The 14,877-nt window shown below is 51.0% G+C and overlaps 1 protein-coding gene across 3 annotated transcripts in view; it reads right to left on the reverse strand.

Annotated features, from left to right (window-relative positions):
- Window positions 1-14,877, reverse strand: part of RXRA (retinoid X receptor alpha) — a 101,651-nt gene that overhangs the window by 6,998 nt on the left and 79,776 nt on the right. For all 3 annotated transcript variants that reach the window (XM_088177342.1, XM_088177341.1, XM_088177343.1), the window contains exons 5-9: window positions 12,557-12,726; window positions 7,956-8,085; window positions 3,896-4,028; window positions 2,082-2,173; window positions 397-502 (exon numbers count right to left, since the gene is read on the reverse strand). In XM_088177342.1, coding sequence (XP_088033468.1) covers window positions 397-502; window positions 2,082-2,173; window positions 3,896-4,028; window positions 7,956-8,085; window positions 12,557-12,726 — 631 coding nt within the window. The remainder of the gene's footprint in view (window positions 1-396; window positions 503-2,081; window positions 2,174-3,895; window positions 4,029-7,955; window positions 8,086-12,556; window positions 12,727-14,877) is intronic.

A 14,877-nucleotide genomic window follows, 5' to 3' on the forward strand; every position in this document is an offset into this window, starting at 1 on the left:
TTCCCAGCAATGATGCTCATCTGCCACCGAAAATTAACTCCATGTGAGTCCTATTTTTGCTGCGGTTTCGCTCGCCGCGGTTTCCAGAAGGGAAATGATAACCCCCCCCCCTCCCCTCCCATGTGTGCTCATCCCACTGCTGGGATCTGCTCTGGGAGCTGGGGCTCCTCAGGTCTTGCCCACCTTGCTGCATTTCCTGGCAATGAAGAATAAAGAGCTCCGTGCACTGCACAGGGGAGGTTTTTTAGGGATGCTCACAGCTGGAAGGGTTAGAAATGAATGGTTCATCCATAGGGAGTGACTGGAAACAGAAATGCCAGAAGAGAAGGGAGCCAAGGACAGGCTGGGAGCTGCAGCACCCAGGGCAGGGCTTTGCAGGGTGCAGGAGGAGCTCACCTGCCGGGCTGGTCGGGGTATTTGTGTTTGCAGTAAGCCTCTAGTGACGCGTACACCTTCTCCCGCAGCGCCTCCACCTCCGCCGGGTTCGAGAGGCCCTTGGAGTCTAAAAGGCAACACAAAAACCATCAGCCGAGCACCTCCAGGCTTCCCAGGCAGGCAGGAACCCCCTCTGTGCACTCCCTCCATCTCTTCCAGCCCCACCGAAGTGTGGATGCAGCCCCTGAGCTCCAGGGGAGCACTCAAAGGTTTACGCTGTGCCTACAGACTTTTCCTCACCTCACAGCCCAACCCCAAATGTTTTGGCTCATTCCAGTGCTCCCAGACCCTCATTTTAAAGGGTTTGATTCCCCCTCCAACCCTGGGCTCGTGGGATTTCTCCCTCCAGCAGTGTGGTGGGGCAGAAGGAGAAGCCCCTGCTCTGGCACAGCCCCCAGGACAGGACAGGGCGAGGATCTGTTTTTAGCAGGGTGAAAGGGACAGTGCAGAAATCGATATCCCCAAGCACATGTGCCACGGGAACCTCTCCAGATTCCCCTTCTTTGACCATATATGGCTAATCCCAAATTACAGACAATAAATTACTGCTGATTACAAGGAGGGGGGGGACTAAAAAAAACAAAAAAAAACCCCAAGAAATTGGTCAAGAAGAAAAACAAACCCAAGAAACTGTAATAAACCCTTCTGGAACAGCCTGGCCTGGCTGTGGTGGGAAAATCCAGGCAAGGAGCTGTGCTTGGGCACAAACTGTGCTGGGTGAGGGCAGGGAGGGAAGGCTGATGGTGGATGGGGAGGTTTGTCCCTGGCTGCCAGCTGGGCTGATCCACTCTGAAATGCAGAGACCCCCTCCAGAGAGCTGGGCAGGTATGTGAGGCTGGCTCCTGCTGCACGGGGATTTGCTCCCTGGAACGCTGGAGAAAAAAACCCTGGCACTGAATCTTCTCCTTCCCTTGGGTAGCTGGGGCTGAGGGGGAAAAGGGAGCAGCGTGACCCTCCCAGAGTCTGTGGAACTATGGTGAAAAATTGAAGGTTTTGTGTGTTTTATGAGCACATTTCATGTCTTTCAGCCTCTCCAGGTCTGCAAAGGGTTTTTCCAGAAATGCAGGTAATAAAAGCCCGTGGATGATGAGGTTGGGAAGCAGAGATAATAATCTCCATGCTCTGGTGTTGCTCTAATCCACATTTTTCTCTTCAACAACATCAAGATTCCACTTTGTTCCAATTCAAGGACAACTCCCTCAAGCACCTGAACTTCCTTTTCACAGCCTCTCTAAGAGGGGGAGAGCTGATAGGCCAAAGGGGAATGGCTGTAAACTGAAAAAGAGTAGGCTTAGATTGGATTTTGGGAAGAAATTCCTCCCTGGCAGGGTGGCAGGCCCTGGCACAGGGTGCCCAGAGCAGCTGTGGCTGTCCCTGGATCCCTGGAAGTGTCCAAGGCCAGGCTGGATGGAGCTCTGAGCAACCTGGGGTAGTGAAAGGTGTCCATGGCAGGAGCTTTGGAACAAGATGAGCTTTAAGATCTTTTCCAAATCAAACCAACTTTCACCCCTGCCTCCCTTCCTGCCCTATGCTCAGCATCTGGCTGCCCTCTGCTACTTCCAACAGGGCTTTTTTGGGGAAGAAAAGGAGCCAAAAGGATGGAAGAACAGCCAAGAGGGGCCAGCAGAGCAGAGGCAGGCACATACCAGGGTTGAAGAGGACAATGGCTCGCAGGCAGCCCAGCTCTGTCTTGTCCATCAGCATGTCCCTCATTTTGGACACCAGCTCTGTCAGTACTCTGCAAAAAGGACACAGAAAACACGGAGTCAGCACAAAAAAAAAAAAAAACCCAACAAAAAAACCCAGGGAATGAAAAGCCCCAGGTGTCAGAGGCAGAGTGAGAAGCTCTGGTCACATTTAACGAAGCTGGGGATGGTGCTGGCCTGTACCAGCTGAGGATGTGGCCTCATTTTCCTCCTCCATCAAAAATAGCTCATTAGGAACATCAATAGTTCCTGTGAGATACAACAGGGACCATAAAAACCGCCTCCATCCATTCACTGAGAGGCTCTGGCACCTGAGAAAGCTGCCTAAAAATAAAAAATAACAATAAAAACCCACCCCAACAGGTATCTAAAAGTAATTTCCTCCACCGGTAATTTTTATTGCTCCCTTTGCTCTTACTGCAGGTGTCGGTCTTGAAATATTTTCCACTGATTGCCCAGTTTTTCATGTTAGATCCTGCAGCAAAGTCATGATCTTGCACTTATGACCTCACAGGAACAAATGATGTCACCCAGGTCCGAAGAACAATTTCCTCCCAGAGCAGAGCAGCAAAAAGGTGATTTGGTCTCGGCTCAAGATGAGTCTCAGGGAGAGGAATCAGCATTTCAGCAGTGTCTGGAGTCACACTGTGGGTCAAACACCCTGCAAGCCTGGCTTTAAAACACTCTCCCAAAGCCTGAGATTAAAGAGCCCTGGGGACAGGCCCGTGGAACCTGCTGAGCATTGCTGGGGCCTTTCCACTGTGCAAATAAAAATCACGTCTTGGTCCAATTAAAGATGAAAAGGAACCAAGGAGTGGCCTCCTCACATCACATGGCATCTGGAGCCCATGAAAGGGGCTTGGATTTGAACTGGGCAGCCTCCTCCCTGCTTGGGGTTTGTGCAGCTTTTCCAGAGGATGGGATTGCTGCTGGGTTTTCAGGGATGTTTCTCTCATCCTGGGCTCCTCTGAGCCCTCAGGAAGGAATGGAGGTGGAGACAGGGATGTCCAGGTAAGGAGAGGCTCACAGCTGGCCTGTGAGCCAGAAAGGGTTCATGAATAAGGGTTATTCTGAAAGGAATCTTATCAAGGCTTTTGGCCTGGAGGCTGAGGAGAAGGAGAAAAAGATAAGCAGGAAAGAAAACCTGCAGCTGGGAAAGGTAATTTTAGAAAAGTGTTGTGAAAAACAGAGGTGGGGATGGTTTGACACCAATGCTGACCTACTGTAACCAATGAACAAAGTGCACACTTTGTATGGAATTTAGCTTTCTGACATGTAGTGTGTCTATTTGTCACATCCACCCCAACAGCAACAAGATGAGATCCAATCCCATCCCTCCATGGAGGTCACAGATGCAATCCCATCCCTCCATGGAGGTTGGAGATGGAGTCTCACCTCTCCAAGGAGGTTGGAGATGCAATCCCAGCCCTCCACGGAGGTCAGAGATGCAATCCCATCCCTCCACGGAGGTCACAGATGCAGTCCCATCCCTCCAAGGAGGTTTGAGATCCAATCTCATCCTTCCAAGCAGGTCGGAGATGCAGTTCCACCCCTCCAAGGAGGTCACAGATGCAATCCCACCTCTCCAAGGCTGCTGGAGATCCATTCCCACCCCTCCAAATGAGGCTGGAGATGCAATCCCAGCCCTCCAAGCAGATCAGAGATGCAATCCCACCTCTCCAAGGAGTTTGGAGATGCAGTCCCAGCCCTCCAAGCAGGTCAGAGATGCAGTCCCAGCCCTCCCTCCTGCCCACCTGTCGAAGATGGCCCCCACTCCAGCACTGTGGGCGCTGTTCCTGTGCACATGCAGCCCCGTGGCCAGCAGGATCCCGTCCTTCACGGCTATGGAGCGGTGTGAGAAGGAGGCAATTAGCAGCTCGTTCCACCCTGGGGAGAAAAAAAACCACTGATGGTTTGTCAATCAGTCTCGTCTCTTCTTCTCAGAGCCAGGATGAACAGAGACACAGTTGAAACAGTTTTTCTCGTGTTCAGGCTTGGATGTTTATTATATCTTATCAGAAAGTACAGACACTATGACAGCACTTCCAGCTCCTTGCTAGAAGTGAGGAAAAATGGCCCCAGAGGCAACTGCTACAAGGTCTTTTAAGGTTAAACAGTCCAATAGAGAATTAACACCGACATTATTTATACTTTTGACCCAATAATAGATTCCTGTGACCCTTAGAGTGACACTGACTGACCAGCCAGAAACTACTAAAACTGAAATCCACGAAGAAGAAAAAGAAAGATGAACAAAGAAAGAGACAATGCCTTAAAAAACCTCCATGTTGTCCTATATCTATTACTATACTATAAAAACCTCAAATTTAAACCCCATCACCCTGTGAAAGCACACACTTCTAATTCACTGCACACTCGTGATTTTTACTTCACCACTCATATTTAGAAGCCAACTCCAAGGCCTCAGGTCAAAAGCAGTGTTTTCCAGGGGGTCTGTGCCTGAGAGCACAGAAAGCTCCAAAACTCCAGATTTCTGGGATCCAACAGGTTAGAGCCATGGGATCCTCGGGAAGTTTGGGAATCACCTCTCTCTACAAGGAGGAGGAAACAGCCTGTGCTGCAGGAGCATGGCTGGGCATGAGGGAGGAAAGGGGAGTCAACTTTTTCTTGGATGTCAGGCAAGGAAAAAACCATCAAGAAGCCAAGCACTAAAAATACAGCTAATAAGGGGAGCAGTTTCCTCTATAAACTGTGCAGACACCGAGCAAACAGCTCTGCCTGCAGCTCCTGGTGGGTGTGGAGCCCTGAGCTCCCCTCTGCCCTCAGCCCTGAGCATTTCCAGCTCTATCAGCTCATCAGGCTCCTCCTCAGGCCACAAAAGTTCAGCCCTGAGCCCTGTCAAAGGGACCATGAAAGCTCTGGCTTTATTTGTGGGTTTGTTGCTTCTGCCATGAAAATATTGGGAGGGATTGGGGGGTGTTCCCTGCACAATCCCGTGTCTGTGACTGCTTCCACAGCTGCTTGGAAAACAGATTTTAGTCTTATTGGCTGCTTTGGGATATGGGAAGGACATGCTTGGAGCCCAGACCTACAGGGAAGGGAAGGAGATGTGGCCTCCATGTTTTCCAGCTCCCCAACCCAACACCAGTTCCTAAATCCATCAAGAATTCCTGAAACAAAGCCCCAGTGAGAGGAAATGCTGCCAGGCTTGAAGGGTGGAAATTTGGGTGACTTTCAGCCAGGAGCAGCATCTTCAGTAAAACAAGCTGGGGTCTCCTGCAACATCCCTGGCCTGAACATGTCCTGGAATTCTGGCCCAAAAACCTCAGGATATTTGGATTTAGGGCTTTTTTTTTCTCCCAGGCTGGAAAAGCAACACAACAATGTCCTGTAGCTCTCCTGCCACAAGAACACATCTCAGAGCCTGGAATAAACACAAGGCCCATGTGTGCTGTATTTACCTTCTGCTGCAGCCCTGGGTTGTGCCATCAGAAATGTTGACAAGGAATAAAGTTCACTCTTTCCTAAGTGGCCACAAGATGTTTCCACCCCAGCCACGGGAACATTTCTTTGGCTATTTATTGGGTGAGGCCTGGCACTTTCACAGGGATTGCAACACTGTGAAACCCAAGGAGGATGGAGGAGAAGGAGCACGCAAAAATCTTGTTCCTGCGAGGAAGAGGAACTCCCAGAGCCAGATCTATGGGAATTTGTCCCACACAGCCCCACAGCAGCTCCACAACCAACAGAAACCAGAGCTGGCTCTCCACACCCAGTCCAAACTGGGCTTATTCCAGTGCAGGAGTGCTGGATTCATCAGCATCCTTCATCTGCATTATTCCCACGTAGAGCTGGGACGTTTCAGCTGAAATGGGGAAAATTTTCCTACTTTGGCTTTCACCAGAACATCCCCAAAGAGCTGCCAAGACAGAGGCAAGCAGGAAAAATTCATTACAACCACAGGCAGCAAACTGGAATTAGAGACCCAACCAAACCTACCCTGAGAGTTCTGCACTTCAACCCAAGCTCTGGAGTGGCAGAGCAGAATTCTGTGCCTCCTGTGACTCCCTCCTCACCAAACAGGGTGGCTGAAGCTTCCAGGGGTGCTCTGGGATGGGGAAGGCACTTTGGCCATCGTGTCAATCCAGCTGCCTGCCAAATTTCCCCAGCAGCCCCACAAAAGCAGCTGCAGCTGCAGGGATGTAAAGCTCAGCATCCTTTGCCAGGCTGAGAAAAGCATCAGGTTATTCCTGCCTCAGCTTGGAAACAAGAAAACCAGTGCAAAACAACACCAAGTCAGGTTCTCTTCCCTTCCAAACGGCTCAGAGATGGAGTATTTTTAAATGATTCAGGATTTGAGGAAAGCTGCTGCCAGCCCATCCAGCCCTGCTCCTCCTGAGCTGTGTGCTCCACTTGTTCTGCCTCCCAGGATGCCCTGACTGAGGCTCTTAGCTGGATTTTAATGCTTCAATATTTCATGGGCAGCTGTTCTCAGCAGGCCACTCAATAATACATGGAGCCACCGGGTAGAAGGCTTGGGGAAGGTTATCTGAGGCCCCTGGCAGGGATGTTGGAGCAGGGAGCTCCAGGGAGCTGCTCAGCAGGCTCAGGGTTGGAGCCACCACGAAATTCGGGATGTGATGGGGTTTGCAGCCCCTTCTCCTGCTGCCCACGAGTGGGAATGAGCCACAAAGAGGGAACACAGGTCAGGAATTCTCCAGTCCCAGCTTTAATCTGCTGCCTGCTAAAGAGAGAGGAAAACCTGGAACTGCCACGGTGGCTTTGGGTGCCACTTCCCAAAATGAAAAGGCAGAGCTTTGTCTGAATCCAGCCCTCAAAAATCCCTATAGACAGGCTTCCCTGCTCATCCACTCTCACAAAAGGCTCTGAAAATCCTCTTCAAACCCACACTTAGGATGTTCCAAAGGGCTCAGAGCCAGCTCTGGCAAAATCCATGGAGCACCTTCACCCAAAGGCTGCTGGAGCCATCCTGGAAGGGCGAAGGACCTGGACAAAAGTGAATTTGGGGGGAAATAAAAGCAACAGGAGCCACCCTGGAAGGGTGAAGGACCTGGACAAAAGTGAATTTGGGGGGAAATAAAAGCAACAGGAGCCACCCTGGAAGGGTGAAGGACCTGGACAAAAGTGAATTTGGGGGAAATAAAAGGAACTTTAAAAGTATCAAGGACTTCAAAGCTCCTGGCTTACAAAGAGCTTCATGCCTCCAACACATCCTCCCCAAGCTCTGCTCCTGATTTCTTGCCCTCCACGAGCTCTGTGCAGCAGCAGGAGCTTGAATTCACTCAACAGGGGAAGACCCTTCCTACAGCCAACTGCTTTCCACCTCCCAAATCCTGCTCCTGCAGCCCCCCTGCTGCACAAGGAAATTTAAAATAAGCACTGAGAGTTCTATTTTCATCTTGGTGGGTGGGAGAAGAAGTGAGATGTACTTTTCTCTTCTTTCTGGTTTTAATTATGATCAAACATTTCAGTTTGATGGAATTTCACAGGGGCCTGAGCCCGTTTGGTCTTTCAAGCCTCGGTTTGGGAGGAAGGCAGAGTTTAATTCCTTTGGTTTAAGTCACCCAGTACCCATCTCTGAATTCCTCATGGATCAGGGATGAAGCTGGGCCATTTTTCAGCTGATTTGCCACATTTTGGATCCAATTCAGCAACACATCCCATGCAAAGCTTTCAAAATCCTATTTTAAAACCGAATTATCAGAGTCTATCAAGAATCAATTAAAGATTTTCAAACCACCAAGACCTAAATCTCTGAGGGTACAACCTGTCCCAGGTTCAGGGACAATGTGTCCCTCAGGTTCAGCCCTCCTGGGGACAGATGTCACTCACCTGCTCTGAGCAAGATGACCTGGTCATCCAGGGGCAGCTCGGAGAAGTGGGGGATCCTCTTGGCCCACTCCACCAGGGTGAAGAGCTGTTTGTCTGCTGCCTGGCAGATGTTTGTCACAGGGTCGTTGGGCTGCCAGAAAAAAAAAAAAAAAAAAAAAAGGAGAAAACAAAGAGATGGAAAAGCTTGGAAAAGGAAGAGTGAGGAAAAGAGAGGCTGGAGGAGCAGCCTGCCTGCTGTCCCTGAGGTGGATGTTATCACTCAAAGGCAAAGGAAGTGATTTAGCTGCTCCACCACGAGGCTTGTAATAGTTTTTAGCAAGCCCCAGAATGAGAACTGGGAGTGCTGAGACTCCATATCCATCACCCTGACTGATGAATCCAAGCAGCTCCAGCCTGGGGAAGGGCAGACTCCAGCATCTCCCAGCTCGATAAACCAGCACCACAGGGGGCATTACAGGGAAAAAAAAAAAAAAAAAAAAAGAGAGAGAAAACCCCTTTCCTTTGAAATATTATCCAGTAACAGAAACCATCTGCTCTCTAGGAGGACAGTCAGCCTAAACACACCAAATCCCTGTTTAAAGGAACTGCTCACAGCTCAAGTGGATTTGTGATTAGGAACTGGAAGAGCCTGTTTAACCCTGGGGAAGGCTGAGTGTGCCTGTAGGGTTTACCTCCATGGACAGGGATGTATGAGCCCTTCCCATCTCCCACTGTAATCCCTGCTGACACCCAGCAGCTCAGACTGTACAATTAGCTTCTTCCCATGTCCTTAAAAGAGCAATTTCCAGCCTGGAGGAGAAGTGTTTACTTCACCCCTGGCTTGCAGGGGAAGGGGTGTGAAGTCAGAGGCAGAGCAGGCAGCAATGCCAGTGGAAGCTGGGGCCGAGCCCCTCCGAGCCGTGCCCCCCACACAGCCCTGGCAGCAAACCCACAGCTCTGTGCCTCAGTGGCCAACGTCTCCCATTCTCCAGGCTTAAAATAGCCAGGATTTGGCAAGCTCAGGGCACCTGCCCTGGGAGTATTTCCACCTGTCGCGTGCAGAGATGGATGGGCACAGGCTGGCACTGCTGCAGGGACGTGCCCCCCTTGTCCCACCCCCCTTCCAGCAGCTCCCACAGGGCTCCCAGGGCAGGCCAGCCCCACTCCCAGGGAGCTGGGGCTCTTCCCTGAGCAAGGAGACGTGAACAGGGACTGGGAGAAGGAGATCAGAGGGGATTTCCTCTGGGCAACGGGAAAACCCCAAGTGTGTGTAAGGAGGAGCTTTGCAGGGTCCAGCGTTTCACTGGAAGCACAGGGAATGTTAATATTCAGATGCAGGGAGGGGGAGAAGGGACACCAGAGGCCCTGAACATCCCCCACCTCAGCTTCTAACCTCAGGTTATCCCAGCTTGCTCAGGCAGGTGGAGAATCCTGGCATCCCAGACAGGTGGGATGGGGATCACGATTTATGGGAGACCCCCTGCTCACAACCCTTGCAGCAACAAGTGCCTGCAGGGCCCCACAAAAGGGGTAATTGAGGTAAATCAGACGTTTTTTGCCAAAGCTTCCACCAGGGCTGGCTCCTGGGCTGGCTGTCACCATGTGCAGGGGCTCCAGGTGCCCCAGCCCTGGCTGTCCCTCCATGGGCAGCACAAGCTGTCCCCAATCCTGGTGCTCCAAAGCCTCATCCTCGGCTTCAGTTCCACCTCAGATGGCAATTCCTGGAACCACCACAGCTCTTCCAGGCAGAACCTGATCACTGGAGTGTGAGAAGCAGCTAAAAGTGTCCAGAGGGCCCTGCCTGGCTCTGGGAGGGGAATGGCAGTGCTGGAAACCCTCCCTGTGCAGGGAAAGCAAATCCCCCCCTGCAATAAATAAACAGCAAGGGCACGGTGCCGGGGTGTGACAGAGCCAAAGGGCACCTGATCCTGCTGGAAAACTGCAGCTTGCAGGCATCTTGCAGAAAATGGGCACTTGAAACCAGACATTCAAAGGCCTCCCTAATGGGGAGGACAGCTCTCAGTTACAGGCTTTGCCTTTCCATGGCCAGGAGCCTGTCCCAGGCTGTGCTTACAGGGCAGGAGCCTGAATTCCTAAGGCAAGAGGGAAAGCCACCCCCTGGGACAGGGACATGGCACAAGGTGACAGCCACAGACATGAGAGAATGGAGTGGCAGGACAAGGGGGACGGATTTGAACTACAAAAGAGTGGGGTTAGAGCAGGTTTTAGGGGAAAATCCTTCCCTGGGAGGGTGGGCAGGCCCCTGGATCCCTGGAAATGTCCAAGGCCAGGCTGGATGGGGCTGGGAGCAGTCTGGGACAGTGGAAGGTGTCCCTGCCCATGGAAGAAGATGATTTTAAGGTCCCTTCTAAGCCATTCTATGAGGCAGACAAGGATGCTAATCCCTAAATCACCCTGCCACCCCCATCCCAGCCTGGCACAGCCAGCTGGAAATGTCCCTGCAGGTCACCAACAGCTGGCCTGAGGTGCAGAGGCACAAATCAAAGCACCCAGCACACTGAGGCCAGCAGCAAACAGCTCGTGTTTCCTTTCCCCCGTGTTTATCAGGGCCTGGATTTGTCTGCCTCTCCATCACCTGGGCTCGGGGTGGGGAGGGCTGGCAGGAGGCAGCTCCTGTGTCTTCCCTCTCCTCATCCTGTGGTGGCCTCGTCACCGGGAGCTGCTGATCTCATCCATCTGCTAAACCTGCTACAAATGTCACCTCGTGGGCTTGACAATAATAGGGCATTTCAACAAGCCTCCTGCTTCTATTTAGATGCAACACACATCCTTGTTCACAGTAATGCGTGTTGAATTATGCAGGAACCGGCTTTCAATTTGAGGAGACGCCGTGCCAGACGAAGCCATTTATTTCAGCTCGATCTCTGGGGTTTGTTTTCAAGTCAGCACAACGCTGGCTCCAGCTCCCCTGAAGGATTTTTAATCCTGAGAGCAGTCAGAGCCTCTCTGAGCCCCTCACTAACTCCTCCAACAAAAAAAAAAAAAACACAAACCAAAACCTTTACAGACTCGTGGTGATGGGATCCTCCTCTTAAATGCAGGTGAGGATTTGTAGCTGATTGATTTGTACATGATTCTGTACCTGATGGATTCTGTACCTGATTGATTCTTTCATTCTGTACCTGATTCTGTATCTCATTGATTCTGTACCTGATGGATTCTGTACCTGATTCTGGAGAGTTTCACTCAGGGATTGGCTCTGTCCATACCACGAAGCCTTGAATGTCCAAGAGTCACCTAATGCTAGGAAAAGCTGTCTTTCCAAAAAGAGCATCCCAAAAAGCCAGTCAGACTTCTCCTGACTCCCAGATCCCTCACAGACTCTCAGAATTCTGCTGGAAGTGCCCCTAAAGATGCTCTTTTTCCAACCCTATGCCATGGAAAGGGATTTCTGACCCAAACCCTCCAAGCCTCACATAAAGAGAGAGATTAAAGTGTTGTTGGAACAGAAAATAAACACTGCAGAGTCCTTGCACTTGCTGGGAATAGCTGCATTTCATCAGCTCAGCCTCCCAGCCACCCAGCAGGAATTGCACAGGGATATTTCAGTGCATGAGCCTGCTCTCTTGGCTCAGGCAGCCCAAATGTTGGCAGAGCTCAACCTCTGAGTCCCTCAAAGGACTTTGTGGCAAGCAGATGCTCCCCACTCCAGCCCCTGCTGCTGTTTTTCAGAGGAATTCCTCTATTCCCACTGCTTTCATGGCAAAAGGGGCTATGGGGGAGTGGGGACTGCACCCCAAATGCTGCCCGGGCTGCAGAGAGTCTGCCCTAGAAATGGAATTTCAGAGGAGGGTTTGGCTCTCACATTAGGAGGCTGCTGCTTTGCAGGGAGATTTCTCCCTTTTGGTAAGGGAATCTCATAGGAAAGGGCCCAAAACACTTTTCCTCACTCTCCATAGAATCCCAGACTGCTTTGGGTCGGAAGGGACCCCAAAACCATCTCATTCCAACCCCCTGCCATGGGCAGGGACACCTTCCACCAGCCCAGGCTGCTCCTGCCCCATTTCCCTCTCATCCCTCTCTTGTGCACTCAACATCCTGGTACAGATGCTCCAAGCAGGCCCAGTTATAATGCAAGTTTCTAACTGGGAAAAGAACTCGAAAGCCAACTTCTAGGCAAATTTCTCCAGATTTTCTCTCCTCAGAGCCAAGCAGCTGCATAATTCTACACCTGAGAAGTCAAACCTTCATTCTCCAGCTCTTATCTCTTGGCACTTCAGCCACACAGCTCTGTTTATTGCCTCAGAGTGTCTTCCTGCCTTTTACCACTGTATTTTACTACAATAAAATCTTCTCTGTGAGCCCTTTTAATTACTCCTTACAGCACCTCTTACTTGCCTGTGGCTGCAGGACAGAAGCCACCAAACGCTGGTGGCTGCTGGCTCTGCTTTCCTGTTGCTGAGCTGACACAGAGCCAAGAATTCCATTTCTGAGCTGCTTCTTTTTCCAACAACACAACCCCTCTGTCCTCATGGCCACTCCTGATGTCCCAAAACCAGCCCTTCTGTCAAGATTTGAATTTCTGCGTTGATTCTTCTCCCACACAGCCCAACCCCTGTGTCCTCATGGCCACTCCTGATGTCCCAAAGGTGGTGTCTCACCGAGCTGGGTGTCAGGCCCATGTTTGCCTCGATGTAGGTCTCTGTCTTTGGCTCCACAGCAAGTTCAGCCTCCAGGATCTTCTCCACGGGCATGTCCTCGTTGGCGCTGCTCGTGGACTCCACCTCGTTCTCGTTGCGGTCCTTGCCCCGCTGCCTCTCCTCCTGCACGGCTGGAAGTGACACACAAGGGACAGAGTCAGTGCCACTGGCACCCCCAGGCCCCACAGGTGGCCATGAAACCCCAAAGCATCCTGTAGGATCATCCCTCCCCTCTGATGTCTGCTCCCAGCGTGGCCAGACTGGGATATCCCAGGGAATGTGAGGTTTGGGGAGCAGCCCCAGCATGGGAGATCAGCTCAGAAATCAGCAGAGAAAGGGATGAAGAGCAGCCCCAGAATGGGAAATCAATTCAGAAATCAGCAGAGAAAGGGATGAGGAGCAGCCCCAGAATGGGAAATCAATTCAGAAATCAGCAGAGAAAGGGATGAGGAGCAGCCCCAGAATGGGAGATCAGCTCAGAAATCAGCAGAGAAAGGGATGAGGAGCAGCCCCAGAATGGGAGATCAGCTCAGAAATCAGCAGAGAAAGGGATGAGGAGCAGCCCCAGAATGGAAAATCAGCTCAGAAATCAGCAGGGAGAGGGATGATCCTGCCTGGGAAAGCCCCTTCTTTGCAGAGGGAAATAAAAACTCTGCAAGTCCTGGAAATGAAAAGGTTAAAGACAAATGAAGGAAAAGCACCACAAAGGAAGCAACTCTGCGGGTCCCTGCATGGGGGAAGGGGTAGAATCAGGGAACCCTAAAGAAAAGACAAACAGAGAAAAGCAGAAATGCAGAGTTCAGCCACCTCTGAGGCTGGCAGTGCTGAGTTTCCCTGGGTCCTGCCCCTCTCCTGCTCCATCTCCCGTGGGACAGGAGCTCCATGCAAGGCTCCATCCTGCCTCTGGCTTGGGGCAAGCCCCAAACAGACAGGAGAGACCTGTCCCAAATCCTGTGGGGTGGGAATGATCTCGCCAGCAGCCTGTCACACGCTGATGAGTTATGTCTGGGCAGCTCCGAGATGAAAAACACTTATTAGATGCTAATAACATTATTATTATTATTAATGACCTCCCCTGGAAACCTGCACACGTTTTTCCTACCCCTGGAAAGCAGCTCTGTGCAGTTGCAGTGGGAAGTCTCTCCATCACCTTGTCACAGATCCTAAATCCCATCATTTTCCACACGCCACTGTTTCCCACAGCACATTTCCACTACATTTATTTATTGACAATTACCCCAGCACTCCCTCCCTGCTGCATTTGAAGCTGGTTATGGGATGTTCAGGCACAGCAGCAGGGGCACAGGTGATGTTTGGGGGAAACCAGAGCTGTCTGTAACACATGAGGCTTTTCAGAGCATCACTGGGACCAGCTCTATGCCAAGTGCAAAACCAGACCCTGCAATACGAAACTCCAGGAAAATAAAATAAAACAGTATAAAACAAAGTAAAATAAAAGAAACCAAACCCCAGGAAATTGAGACACAGCCTAAAGGAGCCCTCTCTGGCTGCTGATCCCATTAACCCAGCTCCTGGGGCTGATTCCCAGTGCTCCCCTCCCCTTCCCTCAGCGTTGCTGTTTGCTCAGACACAGCTCAGACTCTTCCACGTGAAAGCTGTTATACAAAAAGTCAAGAGGTTCCTTTCTGCAAACTCCTTTGGGCTGCAGAGGCTCCCCAGGCCCACCAACATTGTTTGCTGGGCTGCCAGAGCCAGGTAAATTCACATTTGTGTCGTGACTTTTGTCCATCTGGTGTGAATTCTTCTTCTTTTTCAAGCCATCATAAAACCCTGCTTTAATTTCACCCCTCCAATCCCACTCCTGCTTCTGCAATCATCAGAAAGAGGGAAGTTCTTGCTTAATGCCAACCCTTCTTCAGCAGCACAGATGCACCAAGATTCCTCTGGGCACATTAGAGGAGATGAAACACCTACTAAATAACACAAGAGCCTGAGAGAAAAACAAACCCTCAACAAATGGGATCTTATAAAAAGACTGAAATGCCAAAGTGCTGATGGAGATTTGCAGCAGCTCTCAAGGATGAAGGAGCAAAGTTGGGATCACTGGGGTCACTCCACCACAGTGTTAACCCCAAAACCACTTCCTCAGGCTGGACACTGGGATTTGTGGCAAAGCATTGCAGAGGTCTGGGCAGACAGAGACTACGAGCATTCAGTCTGCAAATCTCAACCTCATCAGAGCCACACTCCTGGCCTGAAAAGTCAGACACACTTCAGGGGTTTAGGAGAGGATCTTACAGCACCTGTGATCAGGCTGAGCC

Source organism: Sturnus vulgaris, chromosome 22 (assembly GCF_052056855.1).
Source record: "Sturnus vulgaris isolate bStuVul1 chromosome 22, bStuVul1.hap1, whole genome shotgun sequence".
In the NCBI taxonomy this organism is placed as follows: Eukaryota; Metazoa; Chordata; class Aves; order Passeriformes; family Sturnidae; genus Sturnus; species Sturnus vulgaris.